At 35.7% G+C, this 20,820-nt stretch overlaps 1 protein-coding gene across 6 annotated transcripts in view; it reads right to left on the bottom strand.

Annotated features, from left to right (window-relative positions):
- CSNK1A1 (casein kinase 1 alpha 1) overlaps nt 1–17,076 on the bottom strand; it is a 38,449-nt gene extending 21,373 nt beyond the window's left edge. For all 6 annotated transcript variants that reach the window (XM_087924542.1, XM_087924541.1, XM_026696363.2 and 3 more), the window contains exons 1-3: nt 16,497–17,076; nt 15,527–15,633; nt 1,727–1,853 (exon numbers count right to left, since the gene is read on the bottom strand). In XM_087924542.1, coding sequence (XP_087780668.1) covers nt 1,727–1,853; nt 15,527–15,633; nt 16,497–16,619 — 357 coding nt within the window. In that variant the 5' untranslated portion in view covers nt 16,620–17,076. The remainder of the gene's footprint in view (nt 1–1,726; nt 1,854–15,526; nt 15,634–16,496) is intronic.
- Between the last annotated feature and the right edge of the window lie 3,744 nt (nt 17,077–20,820).

Raw genomic sequence — 20,820 nt, forward strand, 5'->3', positions numbered from 1 at the left:
CAGTTTTCTGGTGAACTGGAAGTAGTTTATGCTGTTCTTAACAAACTAAGTTTGGATTATATCTAGATCTGGTGCAATCCAAAGAAAGAGAAAAATTCCAGTTCTCTCCAGAGATGTCTATTATTCACATTCTTGACATCTTTAAAAGTCCTGAAAGAGCTGATGATTATCCTGTCTTTCCAATGAAATCTGCTGAATAGGCTCTTCTGAAGAAGCTCTTAAATATCTATTTGATGCATGAAAGAGAGTGTTCTATATTGCTTCATGGCCTACATTTAAAAAAATCCACTGAAACGTTTTGCTAGACTTTAACTGTTAATTTATTAATTTTTATGTGTTTTAACTTTCAGGATTGCAAAATGTGTCTATATTTCTTGTCAGCATTCTTGGATATGTGCTCAAATATAAAAGCAGAATATAAAACAAATATACATTAAGAGCTATCCTGTTTATTCTATAGAACTAAAACATTGTTTCTCTGCATAAAATCCTTTAATCATTTTGAGTCTTTGTTATGTACAACATATGCATTCATATTATTGACCATAGAAAAACAAGTTATGTCATTCATGTATAGTCTATGTACTGTTCTATATTAAAAAAACTTAAATTTCTTTTAGTAACTGTTTCATGTTAAATGATCAATACACTTCCATAGACCTACTAGAGAATTTTTAAAATAGGCGCATCTGTAGCCTGCATGCATTCTCCTATTCTCAACTCTGCAACTATTCTTCCAACTCTCATCCTCAAAATAATATGATTAAACTTGGTAGCATAATAGCAATCTTGTTTTCCCATAGAAAATGAGGGCTGCTTTTTTTTTAAAGCAAAGCATATTTCTGACTGGATTCATTCAGAAAGAATGAAATATTAACAGCAGAAAAACTGCTGTTCAACAGGTATTCTTCTGTAATACCTGTAATACAGTATCTTTGAAATGTTTGCATTATACTCTCATACTTGAATCTTTATGCCAATATGCTTCATTGAAGGACTGAATGAAAATTGTGGTTATTTTTTCTTTTTTAACATTGCTTCAATTTACCATCTTTCATTTGGCAGTTACAGCCACAAAAGCATTTTGGCACAACATGGTATGCAATATATGCTAATGGAGTTCTAACAAACCAAGTGAGATACAACAAAGAACAAGGCAAGGCTTTTCCTTTCTTTTTATCTACATTTATTGCTGACTGGAAACCACCTATATTCATTTGCACAAAACAGAAAAAAAAACCAGCTTTATAACCACTGAGTAAAAGGTAATTTTGTAGTTTTACTTATATTTGCTGTAATGAAAATCAGAACGTACTTCCTTTTCCTTTTCTTCCTTTTGCATTTGCATCTTTTCCTTTCTTTCATTTATATTAGTTCTTATTAAATTTTCTTTTCAAAACTCTTAAAACTTTTATAAAAACAAGAAGAGATATCACATAAAATTATTGCAACTATTTTTTTGAATTTAAGATTTAATAAAGACAACAAACAATGTTAAGTATGAAATAATATACTCTGTATTTCATGATTTGGCCAACAAATCTTGTGCTAATCTTGTGATAATCTCCCATTCATATTATTTTTTCAGTCTATCTGACTCAAATACTCATTTGAGTACAGACATTATAAAGCCAGTAAACTTTATATGTATTTGAAAACACAAAGCAAACTACACTTTAGGGAACTTCTAGTACTCCCAAGCAGAGTATTTGCAGAATTTACATACCTGGTCTGCTAACATAAGTACTGTTTTCATTGTGAACCTACGAGAACAGAAGTTGAACAGATCTTCAAGACTAGGTCCAAGAAGATCCATGACTAGAACATTGTAATCTTTTTCTTGACCATACCACCTGCAAAGAGACAGAAAAAAGTATTAGTTATTATTAACCTAAATACAACTGAATAGCATAAAATTGTTAAAGGTAATTTCAAGAAAATAGTGTAGTTTTCTTTAAAAAAATTCAAAACCCAGTTAAAATCATAATGCTAATTAATAGCACAGAATATGATTCCCAATCATGCAACAGACCAGTATTACACACTATCCACACTGCCTAGAATTTAATGATTAATCCATATAGACTAATAATTTTCTTTATTACTTGTTTGGTTCTGCCTTTGCATTTTCCCCTCTCAGTGAAAAAGCCAAGAATTATATAGTAGCATGACGATATTGCATCTTGCATCAATGTTATAGTCTCACTCACCTGGATAATTCAATTAGTGTACAGATAATCTAATTTTGAATGATTAAATTACTTTAAAGGAAATGTCAAAATAGGCAAGAAGATATTTTGTAGTTAGGAGGCTAGTTTATTTCATTATCATGAAAAGCAACAATATATGTACAATGACTTAAATAATTATTTTAGATGTCTATCTCAAGATCTTCTGTTGTTTTGGGGTTCTTTCAACAATTACTAAACTTGGAATATTAACACAGATTTATGTTAACACTAACATTTGCTGCAACTAAGTCATGATGTGAAACTACTTACAGAAAAAGAAATTATTACACATTTAAACTGGTAGAAACAAATGGTCAAGATTTGGGGGAGGGGAAAGAGCCTTAAAATATCTGAGATATTACATAGAACATGAAGTAGAACTGCTTTCCACTATTGTACAAACCAAATAAAGAACCCAGAATGGAAACCACTGGAAATCCATAGCATAATGAATATTATCCTAATTGTCAAGAAGTATTCAGCAACAAAACAAATAGAATCTATAGAGGTAGGCATATACATATTCATCTTAACTGCCTCTTTAGGATAAGAAACTTTATGCAGAAAAGAGACATAGCAAGTCAAATCAGAAGCATGAACTAAAAAAGAAAAGGGGACACAACAGCATAATTCATTATGCTTCTCTATACTTTTCTAGCCTTACCCATTGTTCTTGGTATCATATAGTCACATATCATTTCATAAAAATAAAAATGGATTCTAAAAAAAATAGCATGCTACTGCCAACCTGAATGGAATATAATGGAAGAAAAATGTAATGATTTTTTAAAAAATGTGGAAAATTTCCCCCAATGGAACTTGCTCTAATGAAAAAAAAAGTGAATTTGGGGAATTATAATAAATCTTAAAAATTAAAATACATGTTCTCATTTAGAGTGAACCCGTTATTTTAAAGTACTGATTAATCTATGGTTTTTGCATCCCCCAAATGTTTTCAAATAAACCATGAACGAACAGTATTAGGCAATTGCAATTTGCACTCCAAAGAAACATATCACAAAAATCTATATACACTGTACATACTGTTGAACAGAAATGAACACCACAAATGGTATTCACAAGAAAGAGTGGATAAAAAATTAATCAATGGTATGAAAATGCTGAAAATGTTAAAGGTGCAACACAATTAGTATAACTAGAAAAATGTTATAGCACGGATGTGATTTGCTTTTAGAATACAAGATCTGTGCGGTTTATTCAACATATGCGCATCTATGTCTGATAAAGAGATTTTGTTCCCATACAAAAAGGAAAAGTAGCAAGACTGATAAAAATATAAAAGATTGAATGAGATTAATTTATTTAGTATGCCTGGGAAAATATTTGGGCAGTATTTTAATTGAAAAATGTAAGAAGAAGTGATGAACACAACTTGTAAAATGCAGTAAGGAATCGATATAATTGCTATTCAGCAGATCACCAAGAAATATATAAATTGAGATAGTTTGTACATTTCTGGATTTAGAGAAGGAATACAGTAAAATGACTATATAGTCTTTAAGAAAACATGGGGTTGAAGATTGGCTTTTGAACAGTATAAAACCAGCTCACTATGGAATGCTTAGCAAATGGATCAACACTGTTGCTTAATGAAGTATTTCTCAATCTTTTTTTACGCATGGTTTCCCTCTGACCTTGTTTTTCTCCTGTGGCTACTTGTCCAGGTCATATTATCAGTGAAAAAGATTGCCTTTGCTTTTCTGTGGCCATCTCAGCATTGCCCCCGTTACATGTATTTCACTTGCGATCTACTTGAAATATCCTAGCCCCCTCCCCCCTCCGCGGCATACCTATCAGAGTAGAGTAACAGAATTGGAAAGAACCTTAGAGGTCTTTTAATCCAATCTCCTGTTCAAGTAGGAAACCCTATACCTGTGTTGGCGAACCTATGCCATGCGTGCCGGAAGTGGCAGGCAGAGCCATTTCCCCCTGCAAGCGAGGTCACCTGGAAGAGCACCACTGCGCATGCATGCTGCCAGCCGACAGCTGATTGTCAGGCATCTGGTGAGCATGCACAGGGGTTCCATGGGAGTCGTATGCGCATGCACAAAGGTGCAGGGTGCACGAGGTGGAATTGCGTGTGCATGCGCAGACGTGTAGCGTGCGAGGGAGAATGGGGGGGCAGCACGCAATGCCTTCTGAGTGCTAGCACACAAGCGAGCACAAGCGACCACACACGCAATTATTGGCACGAGAGCTGAAAAAGGTTAGCCACCACTGCCCTATACCATTTCTGACAAATGGGTGTCCAACGCCTTTTTAAAAACCTTCAATGATGAGAGCACCCCACAACTTCTGGAAGCAAGTCATTCCACTAATTAACTGTTCTATCAGGAAATGTCTCCTTATTTCTAGGTTGGTCTAGATTACTCCTTGATTAAGTTTCCATTCATTGCTTCTTATCCTGCCTTCAGGTGCTTTGGAGAATTATTAAAAATGGCGAACAGTATTCTTCCTTAAGCAGATGAAGTATTGAAGGCTTCGAACAACTGCAAAAACCACCCAAAACAGGGCTTAACAGATTTAGTGTGAACTTCTTGCCAAATTTTGTTCACATGAACATAGGGATGCTGTAATAGCTGGAACTTTACTGATCATTTTGTGTTGAATAAATACCATGCATGAAGGCTGCAATTTTTGGTTAATTACAGATTCTGTTGTTTGCTCTGGATTGTTTTTAAAAATATGGCTAAGATATAAAAACACTGGAGACATATAGGTTCAACTCTATCCTCAGCCACAGATACTTAGGAGAATCAGGATGATTTCAGGCCAATAAATCTTTCAGACCAACCTCTATATAAAATTACTATTATGAAGAAAAATTGGAAGAGAGAACAGGATATAAAATGAATAACTAAATATTTAGATAAACAGGCTTAAAAATTCTCAAGATTTATAGTAATATAAGACATTCCCACAATAAAGATCAGCATACTTTTTTCCCCTCTTCACAACCTAAATATGCCCCAAGTCCATAAAAATGAAGAAAATAACCAAATAACTGAATAGAAATATTCTACAACCTTTTGATCAAAAGACTCAGAATTTTCAGCAATAGTACTTACTTAACCAAATGGCAACATACAATGTGTTTCAGGAAAATTCTTCTTTACAGAAATACAACAGTATTTTGCTGGTTTAGAAAATGGGATATAAAGTGGAGAACAAAGCAGAACACTCTGATCATGTCCTGTGAAGCCTAGCATGCTCCCATCACCTACTAGTACTTAAGAGCCTGCAAGCAGTGGGGTAAAATGTGGCTGGAGCCCAGCAAAAGTGAATGTTGATATATGGAAATTATTTCCTTTTTGGGAAATAAGAGTTTTTGTTTTTTAGAGTTTTGAGTGCTTTTATTATTGGTGATTTGGCAAATGAAATGGACAGTCATGTACATCTTTTAAATAAATAAACCCCATAATTCCGAAGTTCTAAGTTATAAATGCAATTTTACGGTTGTTATCGTTCTGTTATTATCAGATTTTGTAGGGTCCAATTTTGCAAGTACATTCTAAAAATGTGACATAAATAATGGTCTTTTACAATTCATTTACAATATAATCATATATCCCCAACTATGCATTATTACACATGCCTCTAAAATGGATTAATTAGATAAAAGGGTTTTAGAGATATTGCCAATGTATCATCATGAGATTAAATTCTGGATTCTTTAATCATACAAACTATGAGAAGTGTTCCACCTATCAGCTGTGAAAAGCAGCTGGAGGCAAGCTGGACTGAAGCAGGAGATTGTTAAAAATGTGGACACAATGCACTGTTACTCTGATTGGTTAAAATTATATCTAATGATATTAACAGGATTTACTGCTGATTTGGCAGAATTGTTCTGGATTATCACTGAAAAATCCCAGAAAATGAATGAAATAAATCCTGTTCTTGTGTGGATTTGACCCTTATTTCATAGATATTGATAAAGCAAATACACAGTAATGCTGTAGAATAGTGGTGGCTAATCTTTTTCTGCTCCCGTGCCAAAAATTGCACTCGTGTGCTAGCACCCAGAAGGCAATGTGTGCTGGCCCCCCACCATGGCCCCTGCACGACCCCCCCACTGCACATCTGAGCATGCACTCGCCATGCATCTTTGCACATGCATCTCCCACACATGCATACCAGATACCCGACAATCAGCTGTTTGGCAGCAGCATACGCATGTGCAGTGGGGCTCTTCTGGGCGACCTCTCGCGTGCTGGAAGAAGTGGCTCTGTGTGCCACTTCTGGCTCACGTGCCATAGGTTCACCATCATGGCCCTAAGATTTATTTAACTGTTGTTGTCTTCTCCAGATTCAAAACTGAAATTTCAGATATGTTGGCCAAGGATTTTGTAGTTTGTATGGATGATACTGTGTTTTTCAGAAGACCATTCTCTACATTCTAAGTATGTCAGGCACGTGTCATAGCATCTATGCAAAAACGAATGTTATAAGGTATTAAATTTCAACAAACTGCATTTAATCCTAGACTAATCATGGTATTGCTCTCTATATATAAGTGGACAGATATAGTCTACGAAAGTTCAATGTATACATGTGACAGGTACCTAGAAAAATTAAAATATCTGCAGTACTTTTTGTGCTTTGCCAACTTTCACAGAATATTTTACAGTGACTACATAGCTGCTAACTCAAACTCTGAAAAAATATTGCCAATATAAGTGATATATTCAAAGGCTTTGGTGAAGTGTGAAGATTTATCTTGCACCTTTTACTTGAAACTCCTATTTTCAATAGAGCTACTGGCAATAAAGCAATGTTTCAATAAAGGAGACATTTTAATCCCTAGGCTGTGGCCCGCTATTGGACCAGGGCCTGTTCAGAACCGGGCTGCGTGAGTGCACACCTTGATTTGCATGAGCGGCAGGCTGGTGTGCCACTCGACTTGGGAAAGGGATCTCCGCAGAAGCTAAGGACAGGGTGGCAGGCAGTAGAGCTTCACTTACAAGATCCACTTTTCAGGGCTCAGATGGATGTCTTTTAAGCCTGACAGAGTGATAACAGTGCTTTTTATGTTCTTTTCCCCTTAGGGAGATATATTGCAATTTTATCATGAAAGTGAAATTACAGGATGTGGTGGAGGATAGGAACTGTTCAGAAGATTACATCTTCTACTCAAAGTTTTGGCGGTCAAGAGTGAGAGTGTATTTTAAAGACATGTTCGCCTGTGATGTCTGTTACCAAACCAAGTACACTGCTGCTAAATTGCCCCTTTAGTTTCAACCACTCCACTCATTTGCAAGACAGATTCCTGAATTATATTACTGATATTTCAGAAGTGCAAAAGTTTGGTGGTAATGGACCTTTTTGATAATATGGCTGATTTTACTCCCTGTAAATAGTATCAAATGCTCTAGACATTGCAAAAACCTTGCTAGACATTTTTGGTATACGGATAGTCCTGGCTTAATATCCCCATAATAGCAATACAAAGGCAAAAAGACAATTCTGGAAGCCTTCCAATATTCAATCAAATTTGCTTATTCCTAGTTATGGAAAGAATTGTCACTTATAATTTTATTTCAGCATTTTTCAATTTAAAACTTTATTTACATCCCAAATATGTAATCAAAATTATCATCAGACAATAGTTGTAGAATTTATTAAACTATAATGACAAATAAACAATTCTACTACACTACAATATATAATGGCAACCAAAACAAAGTTAGACATCACATTTCATTTTTATTTAGGTATAAAACATGCCATTTTGTTACAAAATTATTAGTCACTAGGTGCTGGATGGATCTCACTTTTTGCCAAATTACCATGTTACTATTTTGTTTTAGATTTAATTTTGATATTTTTCTTATTATCTAAGATTGTAGCTTTCTAATCCTTATTAAATTTGTATTCTCAATTGTCTTGGTTAATTAACTCCTAAACATGTCTACTTAATCTTTTTGGCAACATGAAAATACCAATGTCATCTTTGGGGTGGGGGTTTACATCTCTGTTTTAGCCTACAGCACTAGTATTTCCTCTTGCCAAAATACTACTCCCTGAATTAGGACATAAACAATGTTGAGGGTATCAGAATATTTCAAAAACAAGGATGGTTTCAGGAAAGTTTTCTTAGCTTATGTGTTGTTTTCTGAATTCTAGTTTTTGACATACAAAATGCACAAACCATTTCTGTACTAATTAGAGACCAGAACATTAAGAAAAAAATGTTACACCATGGAGAGAGGTTCTATTCAGAATTCCAACTGGCCATTCCAAGATGTGCCAGTCTATATCCCATTCATTCTATTTTACATTTTCTATGTGCCAACTCTAACATCCTGTAGTCACCAAAAACTTTCAGTTCTCATTAACTTAAATGACAAATGTTTTGATAGAAAATGTTGGTGCTTAAAAAGCAATGACAATGCAGAGTTCTGGTTTGTCAGGCTTTGGAGGCGGCAGGAATTTGCGTGTGTGTGTGATCCCTGCTGCGCTCGCTGCTGGAGTGCCTTCGATCCAATTGGATTGGGAGGCTATAGTTATCCTGTAGGGATAACTGAAGAGAGGGGAGATCCGGGCAGGGGTCTGGGAATATTGCACCCCCTTTCCCCAGCCGGCTTAACTCCCTTTTCCAAAGGTGGTGGAGCGGCGGTCAGCAATGGCCGCCACAAAGAACCTCTCAGCCAGAAAAGTTTTGTGCAGGAGGAAGTGAAGAAACTGAAAGCTTTTGGCTGAACCGGGACGACAATCAACATCTGAATACCCTGGAACTTTGGCTCTTTAAGTGATACATTGTTTCCCAGAAGATCGTAAAGCTGCGGTTGAAAGTGAAAGCTTTTTTTTCTCCTCACTCTCCTTCCCTACGGAGACAGCAGATGGAAACCGGAAATATCCGCTTTGGCAGCAGAAGGTACTAACTTTGAAAATTAAAGCCAAGGGGACATTAGATTTCTAAACACTGACATTTAAAAATTAAAATCTTTTTGCTTTAAGTGGGAAGGAAGAGAGGTAAATGATTTATACCAAGGTTTGTTGAAGGAGATTGCTTGGAGTTTTATAAGATCAGAGATTAAATTGCAATAAAACTTCCAAAAAATACCTTGGAATTGTGTAATTGAATTCTACCCCAGGAAGAGAAAGGAGAAGAAAGTGCTAAATAAAACAGACTGTGCTGATTGTGCTGACTTTGATTGCTTGATGACTTTGGGACTTTTGTGAACTATCTTTTGAAAGACTAAGAAAACATTTGGATTGTTTAAAAAATTTTTCACAATGGTATCTGTTGAAGAACTGAAAATGCAATTTGAAAAGTTAAAAGAAGAGGAAGAAGGCGGCAAGGGCTCCTTTGGATCTATTTTTTGCTTCTTAGAAATGGCGATTTCTACTTTTCAGGAAATGCAACAAGAAGAAGGCTGGGATGATGAAGAAGAAGCCATCTTTAATGGACATATGATTTTAAATAAGAAAAGGGTAAAAAGGAAAAGAAAATGGAGAATTTAAGTTCTAAAAAAACAACCAAAAAAAGGAAAAATAAGGTGAAAAATCGATATAATGTCAGAAAGCAACAGAAAAGAGGAATACAACAGAGAGGGGAGACTAAAAGGCTGGAGATTGAGGGGGGGAGGGTAAAAAGGCTAGATTTCACAAGGAAGGGAGGGAAAAAGTGAAGGGAAGTTATAAAGGCTTAAAACAAGATGCTAATAATCAGGTTTTTTTTCAGAGATAAAGGGTAAAATATAATCTAAAAAGAGATTCTGCAAAAGTACATAAGATTGTATTGTAGTATTTGTATTTGAAATAGTTAGAAAATTGGAATAACATATGTGTTAATAGAATATTGTAGGGAATGTGTAAAATGTGTAAGATTTAATTAATAGTGTTTAATTAATTAATTTGTTATGGAACATTATTTTTAATATACTATAAGCTTATTATGTTTTATATTTTAAAATGTTATGTAGAATGTACTAAGCAGAATCAGAATAGAAACTATGTATTATTTTAAGTGTTAAATTTGGGGGAAAGATAGAAAGGTGTCATACTTCAACCAGTGATTACAGGAAAAAGTTTGTGTTAAAGAGAAAAGATAAATAGATAATTGAAAAAGAATGGACAAAAGATACAAGTATAATGATTTAAATTGAGATTAAATAAATAAAATAGAATTAAGAGAGAGAAAAAAGGGGAAAAGACATATGGAAAATATAGAATGTTAAATAAGATATGAAATAGTATAGAAGGTGAGCATGAATTTGATTTACGTTTGTACAAAAAGTTATAACCCAGGGTTAAGCTGCTTTCTAAAAAGAAGTTTTATGTTTTTATGTTATGTATTTTGTTTGTTTATATTTGTTTATTGAGGATTAATGACGTTGGATAAGAACATATGAAACAGTAATAATACGAAATATAGTAATATGAAATAGATGAAAGTATAAGTTTAATGAATAAAATTGAACAGAAATAAAGGAAGAAACAGTGTGAAGTTGGAAAAGAGTAATAAGATATGAAGTTGAATATATAAGATGCATATTAAATTGTGTATGGAAACGTGATAATTTAGAATTATGTTGTACTTAAATAAGATGTTTTATTTGTTTTGTTAAGCAGTTTTTAGAAAAGATGTTCTATGTTCTAATGATTTATGTTTTGTTTGTCTGTGTATTGTCTTTGAAAATTAATAAAATTTGTTTTTTTAAAAAAAGCAATGACAATGCAGTTTTATCCTGATACTATATTGCCACACAATTTTAACAACTTGCAGTTTAATGAACTATTTTATTCATAATTCATATGTGGAAGGAATCACATGTGGTACAATTTAGGACTGGAAATGTTATTTTCAGGTTTTCACTGGAATACAGGCTTAGATAATATACTTTGTATTGCTCATAAACAAGTTTGCAATTTCCAAATTATGGTGCATAACATTCTGGAAAAACTGTCAGTGTTATAGAACAGATTCTGCTGTTTCATTTCAAGTAACTGACAATGCAAAATTATTAGCATCACTGAAGAAACAATTTTTTGCTATTCTGTGTTCAGTATAGTCTCTTCAATAAATATCAACAGCCAAAAATAAATGCTTACCTATTTGTATTCTAATTGCAGCTGATTACATAAAGACCTTCAAATCATCTTACAAGAATGTAAACAAGTCAAAATACAGAAATACCGAACAGAATTAAAAACTAACCAATGCTGGTTAAAAATAATTTAAGAATTTAATATTTGTATAGCAATGATTTTTGTTATTTATGCATATTCATCCAATAATTATATGCATAACTATGAATTATAAGTATTTTAAAGCTGTCAACTCCTATAAGCTGAGAATCTCAAGAAAATGTTATATACAAGGGAAAAGAGCACAAATTAATTGTATCAACTACAATCTTGAGTTTCCAAGTGCACCAATAGTATGCTTTTGTTTTCCTTCTTCTAATTTCATCTTACCATATTACTCTTTGAAAAAACAGCATTGTTTGTCAATATAAACTTAAATGCTAACCAAAGAATTGAAAACTCACCAGATGCTAACTATGATAGATAATTGAAAAAATGCACTGTCAATTTAGACATTAAACCAAATCAAAATAGGTTTTTCTTTCTCCATGCCTGAATAACCAGATCTAACAAACTTGATTCACATATCTGAAAAAAGTAAGTGTTCTTTCGATAGTTTATTAAATAAGCTAGAGTTGCTGAGTCCTAACATCATGCTATGCCACAAACCAAGTTTTATAAACTACAATTTTATATTAAAATAAATCATAGATCTAACAAAAATGTTTTATCTTTGTGTACATAAAAGTATAAATCCACTCAATAAATGTAACTAACAATGTTTATTCAACATTTAGAACACAGACAAAATTATACAATATTCAAATTTAGTCTTGTGTAATTCAATGCTATATATTTCTCTAAGCAACTGTATACTCTCCAATTATGATATAAACATTAAGGCAAAATCTCACTTGCATTTAGAAAGACTAGACATTCTTAAGACAATATCTCAATTGATCTGACAAAACTAAACAAGGACTAGCATCCCATATTTCATTGTGACTGTTTCAGCTACATAAAATAATAGAAACAAAGACCCCAGCACCCTTCTTTTTATCTCAGAATTGCAAAATCAAATAAATAGTTCTATGTTGAGTGCTACAAACAAGCCAGAGGGAGAAGGGGGGAGAAAGGAGAAAAAGTATTTAACAGTTTTAGAACACTCCCCATTATGGAAGTATATGTTTCATTCTCCTCATACTGTCTTACAGGAATTCAAGTACAATGCGTCCTTTTTTTCTCTCTTTGGAAGATGCTTAAAGAAAAATTGTAAAAGAAATTATCAGCTTCTCCCTTTATAAGTAAAAGCACCACAGATCTTACTTTGAGAGCAAGTATACTATAGTGCTTAAGATCTGGATTAGGCATGGAGATCGAAATTCTAGTCTTGCCTTAGGCAGAAAAGCTAGTGGATGACCTTGGCCAATCACTTTCTCCTAGTGCCCCAAAGAGCGCCAGCTCTGTGACAAAGCAAGCCCTTCATCAACTCATGCACTGATGTCCTTGCTGTTGGAACAAACACAAAGCAACCAAGTGGACCCAGCAAGCAAGACAGATGCTAAAAACAACCACCATCATCATAGACTGCAATCTCCCATATATCCCTTTTCAAATTAATTATCACCACCAAGGCAGGAGATGAGCGGAAAATGAAGGCCACTCCAATAACTCAAATTGGATTTGTTTCAAAATAAACCCCTTCTTAATCTAAATTGTGTATGTCTAAATCTACTCATGCCCACAAAGTCAGCAACATTCTTTCAGGAAACAATATTTAAAGGTTTGCCTACAGATTACCCCCTTTTACTTCCTAGCACCCAAAAGCAAACAAGAAAAAAAACGCAATTTCTACCTAGTAGAACATTAAAGGCAGGGAGGGAACTGTTGCTCAGGAAAGAGGCCCCACCCTGAGAAACACATATATAAGAAAGCTGCTATCCCTGATTGCCAGTATTTGCATCTTAAAAATAAATTGCATTTTACATCAGAAGCAATAAAAAATATATAAATAATCAAAGTCATATTTACGTACCTGCTGAGCAAAGAATTTTTGTTTTTACATTTAAATAACATCAAAAAACAAAATTCACAAGTTTGAACATCTCTTTACAGCAAAATGCACTGCTTACTAAATCAATACTACATGAAAGTATGAAAGAAGTAACAGAATACATGTCAATCTGCCTAGCAAGCTAATTAGCATAGTATTTTGAATTTTAAGTAGATCTGAAGTCACCACAGACACACAAGAGACTACCACTGCAATTAAGATAACAGATCAGCAAGCCAATCAGAACTTGTTTTGGCCTTTCAAAATGATCGCATAAACAAAAACTATGTTTTTGAGCCTATGTTCAAACAACCAAGCAAATCATTTATATATAATCTTGCTTTACTAATAAAGTTATACATGTAACAAAGTACATGAACTATGACTTCCTACAGGAATCTTTATCAAAAATAGTTCACTTTCTTGACAGTTGAGGAAATAAGTTCCTTAAAATACCTCCTACTTTGTCCCAAAACTTCACCTCCAGATCACCCTACCTAGTCTAAATCAATAGCAATAGGGGCACAACAGGTCCTTCCAGCTCTACCAGTCTAGAAAGAAAAATTCAAGTATAACACTCCATGCTGAAAGGGAAAATACTCTTCCACTCAAATCAGTCATGTTTTGTTTTGCAATTTGAACCAAAATTTAGTAATGTGTTTTATTCTGTCTAAACTGTTTTGTTTATCTTTTTTGAAAGTATGTTTTGTTCCATTCTAAATGTATCTATTAAGACTGGTATGAAGTCTTTGTTAATAAATTTATCAAATCATATGTTGTATATATCTTTTTAACTTATTTAAATATCAATTTCCTTGAAGTGTACACAATACATTCAAGACAGCTAAATAGTTTACATGCCTCTGCAATTTTTCTTACAAACTCTGTACTGCAAATCGAAACTGTTTTTTAAGCAAAATCAGCTAGATGCAGAATTATAATTATATTTAATATAGGACAGGCCTGAGCAGAGCATTTTATCAACATTAATAACAAAAGACAGAACATAAAAATCTGTTACACAAGACACAAAATTTTATCACAATTAAGCAGTGCAATTACAGCTGAGTTAGAGGGAGTAGTTGCTTCACATGAATGTGTCATCAAATAATCCCATATTCATTCTGTAAAAGACAGATCTTTATGTCATACTTCCTTGCAGTTTATACTTCCTTCCTCACAACTATACAAGCCTCCTCTAAAGGCAAAGATATCAACATTTCCTACTGAAGTTTAAAATGACAAAGGTTATTTATACATCAAAAATTAATTCAGAATAAATCCAAGTAGCAACTTTTTAAAAAAAAAATCAAGATTTGCCAGCACACACACAAGCTTAGATATAAATGACACATAACACAGTATGTATCATGTAAGAGAAATAAAAATTCTTCCACAAAGATTTTAGAAAATTTGCAGTTTCTTTAACAATCTGCATATTTCCATGTTTTAATGTAATAGCAGTAATATTCAATATTAAACCCCAAATATTTTTCAGATATCCATGGCACAGATCAACAGTTGTAAAAGTTTCAGACACCATACAGTATTTTTATGAAAATATTCCTTGAATCTTTAATGCATTTCCCCTTGACTAGATATTAAATTCTTTCCATTTCCAAAATCAAGCATTTAAATATAACTCAAAATAAGATTCTAGAAAAGTATTGATTTTCAAAGAGTAAAAAACAGCTGCTTCAAACAAGAGTAGTTCAGTGATGTATGGTCTTCTCAGTAACAGAAAGGGGCTTCCACTATCTCCTCTCCCTCATCTTCACAAGCCCATTTTTCTGAATATCTCATTATTATTATTAAAAGGGACTAGAAAGAAATATCATGCCCTACTTCTCAGGAATGTTAAAGTACTGACATCCGCCATTTTCTCAGCAAAGGAGGAAGACATGTTGGAACAAAAACACAAAAGAGAGCAGCCATTTCTATTGGTACATCCCAGGAGTTGCCAGCTACCCCCTGTATTTTAGAAAATGATCAGAGAATTTAGTTGGGGGCTTGAAGGCTGGGGGTTATGAAGCAGCCAAAGGAAAATAAGCTCTCAATATCTTTTATACAGGTAATTTATCATGACATTTGGTAACACATAACACTTCCTCTAACATAGAACAAAGTAAACTGATCCTTTAAGAGAAAAGTAGTAAATATTCCACCTGCCTAAAGCTATAGTTCTTACCTTATATGAGGGATGCCAACTCCCCCTTGTAGAATCTTGTATAGTTTGCTTTCATATAACAGCTGGGGATGCCTGGCCTTCTGTGATTCTAACTTCACAGCTACTTCCTACAGTGGAAAAGGAGACATGGGGGTCAACAGTCCTACTAATTAGGAGGACTACATCTTACTACTTCACAAAAACTGAGAATAGGGAACATGATCTGCATCATCCCCAGGATTAACTTCTGCAAGTATATTCTACACAATACTTGTACAGAAATCCATTATCAAAAACAATGCTATCGGGCATCTAAAGTTACTCGGAATATGTTAAAATATGTCCTTTTGGAGGGGGGGCGGGAAACACTAGATCAGGATGACAACATGAAAAAAAAAAACCCACAATCTTTCTACAAGAGTACTTTTACTGGTTCCCAGAAAATAACCAGAGCGCCTATCCGTTATGTATTTACTTCATACATCAACTACCCTACACAAAACATGAGCATTTTGTATGGGAAAGGGGCACTTCTCGATCCTTTGAATTAAAACACTGCAATCCCACAATCTTAGCTGTTGTTTTTTTTTAAAAATCCTCTGCCCATATAATTTTAAATTTCTATCTGGCAGAAAAGTATTCGGCATTTTGCTTTAAACGTTACCAAAATGCAAAATGAAAGCACGGGAACAGTAGGTTCTCCAAAACCGAATTAGAGAGGAAGACGGCAAAGACCTCAAAATAAAGTGCAACCTGGGACAAAAGTCCACGAGAGCTTCCACTTCGAGAGAAACGGCTTGCTTGCTTCCTTTTCACCTCCCCCCCCCCGCCTGCCACCTCGCCACTCTTCCCACGCAACGGACACCCGGGGCCGGATCCGGAGCCCGGCACGTGAACCCCGCCTGACTGAAGGCGACCTCTACCCACTGGCGAGGCATAGGACATCGAAAGGAAGGAGAAAGGAAAGGCCCGGGCACCGGTCGGCCCTTACCTCCCCGTTGGTGATATTGATGGCCAAGTATATGTCCCCGAAGGAGCCCGAACCAATCTTCCGCACCAGCTTGTATTTGTTCCCGACAATGAACTCGGCCTTGGAGCCACTGCTGCTCGCCATGGCGACGGAGGGGATGGGGGGATAGGGGTTATTTCCCACGCGTTTGAGAGCCCGCGAGTTCTTCCACGGGGAGCTCCTGCTCGACCACGGCTAGGGACGGGGCAGGGGACGACTGAAGAAGGTGAAGGGGCTTCGATCTCGGCGGCTTGGATCGCGCTAGGCCGCTCCGAAGGGTGGACGTCCCACGCAATTTCCCGGCTGACAGCGCGCTTTTCCCCTTCTGAGGAACAGAAGGGGGTCTCGGAGGAGGGGGGAAAGGAGGGAAAGAGGGAAAATAAAAGCCCAAGCGAGTCTGTCCGTCCGTCGCCACTAACTGGCGCTTCACTCGGCCGCCGCCATCTTGTCTGTCTGTCGCTCTCTCGTTCGCTCGTTTCCTCTCGCTGCCGATATCCAGGACACAAAATGCCTCCAGCCCGCGACCGACGCTTCTTCACCGCGCTGAGCGCTCTGGGAAACTGGAGAGAACACCAGCCTGCGCATGCGTCTCCCAAAGGGAGGAAAAGAGGACAAGCAGGAAGTATGTGTGATCTTTAACGCCTTGGCAGGGCGAGGCTGGTTCAAAACATGCGCATGCGCAAAAAAAGGCGGCGGGCTTGTTCCTTGAAGCGGAGAAACCCCGCCTTCTATTACGGGGGGGGAGGGAATTAGAATAACGCAGTTACCATCGTTCCACACATGCATAAAAGGTTTGTTACTGTACCTTTCAAGTACAAAAAAAAAAAAAAAAGGAGGGGGGGGGCTTGTCCCGCGCATGCGCTTTCTGAAGCAAAGGTGCTTTAGCAATATGTGAGAATCGTGTCGCTAATATTCTGGTAAACTAGATTAAGCCCACTTGTACCTATTATCAGTTATATTGTTTATGTGTATATTTGTATGTATGTATGTGCATAAGTGCACCATCGTGCCTCCAGTCCCTGTCCTAATGTCCCCATTTAATCGTACCTATTTACTGTATTCTTACACATGTTTGTACTTATACCTATTATTTTGTAAGGATTGACAAATCAAATAAATAAACATACGCATACACTGCCCTCATGTTGATCAACATTTTTTCTCAGGTAAAAAGGTAGGCAAAAACAAACCCAGAAACTGAAGAACTATGCTACTTCATACAGAAAGGAAAGAAACTTAATATGAATAGTGAATAGTGAATTAATTCAGCAAAGATTAATCACTGTTCCTTCCCTGAGGTACATGATGTGATCATTCTTTTCTCTCCAAAATGTGGACAAACAAATAATGAAATAAATGCTCTTAGGAAATTTTCAAAAGTAAAGGGATATTTTATAGTGTTTTTTTGGATTCATCCCTTATGATTCCTGGAACAATGCAACAACTGTTATTTATACATGTATATATAATCCCTAAGATTTTATGTGGCTAACAAAATAAAACCACAAACAATAAAACATTAAAAATGGACAGGATAAAACATACAATTGTGATCTTCAACTTAAGATCACAAATGAGCTGCAAATTTCTGTTGTTATGTAAACATTTGTTAAATGAATTGTGCCCCATTTTATGACCTTCCTTGCCACAGTTATTAAGTGAATCACTGCAGTTATTTAGTTAGTACACAGTTGTTCAGTGAATCTGGCTTCCCATAGACTTTGCTTGTCAGAAGGCTGCAAAAGTCAGTTCCATGACCCCAGGACAGTGTAACCGTCATAAATATGAGTCAGTTGCCAAGCCTCTGAATCTTAATCACGGGACCTCGGGGATGCTGAAATGGTTGTAAGTGTGGAAAACAGTCATAAGTCACTTCGTTCAGTGCTGCTGAAAGTTTGAACAGTTACCAAATAAACTGTTGCAAGTAAAGGACTGCCTGTAGCTGGTCTCTGAAGGAAAAGAGTCCCTAGGTCAGCCGCTCCCAATTAAATTGTACTTTTGGCCTGAAGGCCTGTTGAGAAAATGTTTTATCTTCTTTCCCAAAAAAGAAGACCGCTAACGTGGGGTGGAGCAAGGTGTTCCAAAATAAAGGGGCTGCCCTGAAGGAGGCCTGATTCGTTTCCCCTTAACACAGGAATCTCCAAACTTGGCAACTTTGAGACTTGTGGACTTCAACTCCCAGAATTCCCCAGTCAACATGGCTGGCTGAGGCATTCTGGGAGTTGAAGTCCACAGGTCTTACAGTTACCAAGTTTGGAAACCTCTGTTTAACATCTTGCAGGAGAGAATTTTTAGCTTGCATAGAGTGGAAAGATAGCCTATGTTTCCAAGTTTGCCATTCTGGGTAAAAATTGTGTTAGACCTTTGTGTCGGGGAATGTATGTGTCCATTGTTCAGAAACGTCTGCATAGCTGTTGCGTTTATATTTCTGCAAATGTTAACGTTCTGGCTAGGGGGCACTCAAACAGCAAAGCTCCAGCACCAAGTCAAATGAACCAATCAGCATGTAGAACACACACCTCAGCACAACGCATACTGGTGGTACTTGAGATTTGGGGGTCATACATATCATCCCATCTGCAACTATTTGCAATCTATGTTTACCTATCAACCCTTTGCAGCGTAGGTATGTGTCAGACAATTGTGGACAAGTCTAAAACTTTAGACATACTAGAAATTAGGGCATATGAGGAAGATGTGTGAAACAGCCACCCACCTCCCTGTGGGTTTGCTGTAGCTGGGAGTGGAAATGAGTCTGTGACAAAGCCATGGATTATTTAACTATAGAATGAGCCACACATGGCTGGGCTTAAATAACATATGCCACAGTTTGCAACCATAATAGCTGGTTTATGCCACCCAGGATCCTTTGGGAGAAGATGAGTTATAAGTACTATACCCATGACGAATCCAAGAAGACTTTATTATGCATTTAGCATGCCGCAAGCAAAGCATGCTATACTAAGAATTACTGAGGAAAGAATTGCAACGAAGAGCAAAAGGCATGACACAAAATCCTGTGAAGAATAATTAAAATGCCTGAATAAATTTAGCTTAGAAAGAGAAGGCTAAGGAGAGACATGATAGTGGTCTTCTGGCACTTAAGGGCTGCAGTCGTTATAGGTAGGACAAGAAGTAATAGGTACAAGCATTATCAAGAGGGATTCAAAACGAGGAAGAATTTCCTGCTTCCTGGATTTGCAGGTGCTCCATTACTGGAGGTTTTCAAACAAATATTTGTTTCAATAGTCCGAGGATTTATGCCTTTAAATTGGTTGTCCTACCAGTCCTATGATTCTAAAGGAACTCAGTGTGTATGTGCCCCTTGTCACATAACATACTTTAACCAAGCCTTATAACTTACCATATTGTCTGAATTCCTTGGCTGCCATTTCTGCTTTTTGGAATCTGGGATTTCTGACCTCTGGAATTCAGATGTATAGGAGTAATGTATTCCTCAGTTTACTCAGCAAAACTGCACTACTACTCAGCAAAAGATTTTCAAAGCAGTACTACAGAATAAAGCTAAGCAACAATATTAAGCACATTTCAATTCTAATCTATTTATTAAGTCATTAGTATTTCTGTGACACTAGAATTCAAAGTGAAGGTATTTATTATTTTAAATTTATTTTCCTTGCAGATCTTATTGAAGTCAATATATCAATGTACATTTATTTTTTTCTTAATTTATTCCATATTGTCAATATGCATATATGGAAAAATGGCTGAAATATCTTTTGAGTTTGTTTTTATTTTGTTTTTCCTCTCAATAAATGAAATACTACATTCTGGATGTGTATCTTACTCCAATTTCAATTTATTTACTTCCTAATTGTTAACCTATGAATAGTAAGGATATTTTTGAAAACTTTTAAATGAACAAAATAGAGCTACCATATGTATAGCTGCAAAAATCTGTCCTCCAAAGAAATAATGAAAAGTCTCAGATTTTTATAACTCTGATAGGGTAGCTCAAAAAAGAGGATGTTTATCATCTCAAAAAATACACTGGAAAATTATCCTTCTTTCTTCACAAGAAAATTCATTCTAGAAGCTGAAGTCACTTCCCAAATGTCTTCATTGCTCCAGGATTGGCTGTGATTTCATATTGTAATGTCATTTCCTCTTCTACAATTTGGTCAATTACTGAAACTCCTGGAAAGGTCATTTGTTTTTGCAACTCTAGTGATTCCCTACTTTTGCTTACCCCACATCCTACTAAAGTCACTTTAACCAAAATTGCAAGTTGAAATGCGGTTTGACAGCTCTTCAGCTTCCCATCATAGGAATTGATCAGAGTATT

This window comes from Pseudonaja textilis, chromosome 2, assembly GCF_049901715.1.
Source record: "Pseudonaja textilis isolate UNSWEBS1 chromosome 2, rPseTex1.2, whole genome shotgun sequence".
Lineage (NCBI taxonomy): Eukaryota > Metazoa > Chordata > Lepidosauria > Squamata > Elapidae > Pseudonaja > Pseudonaja textilis.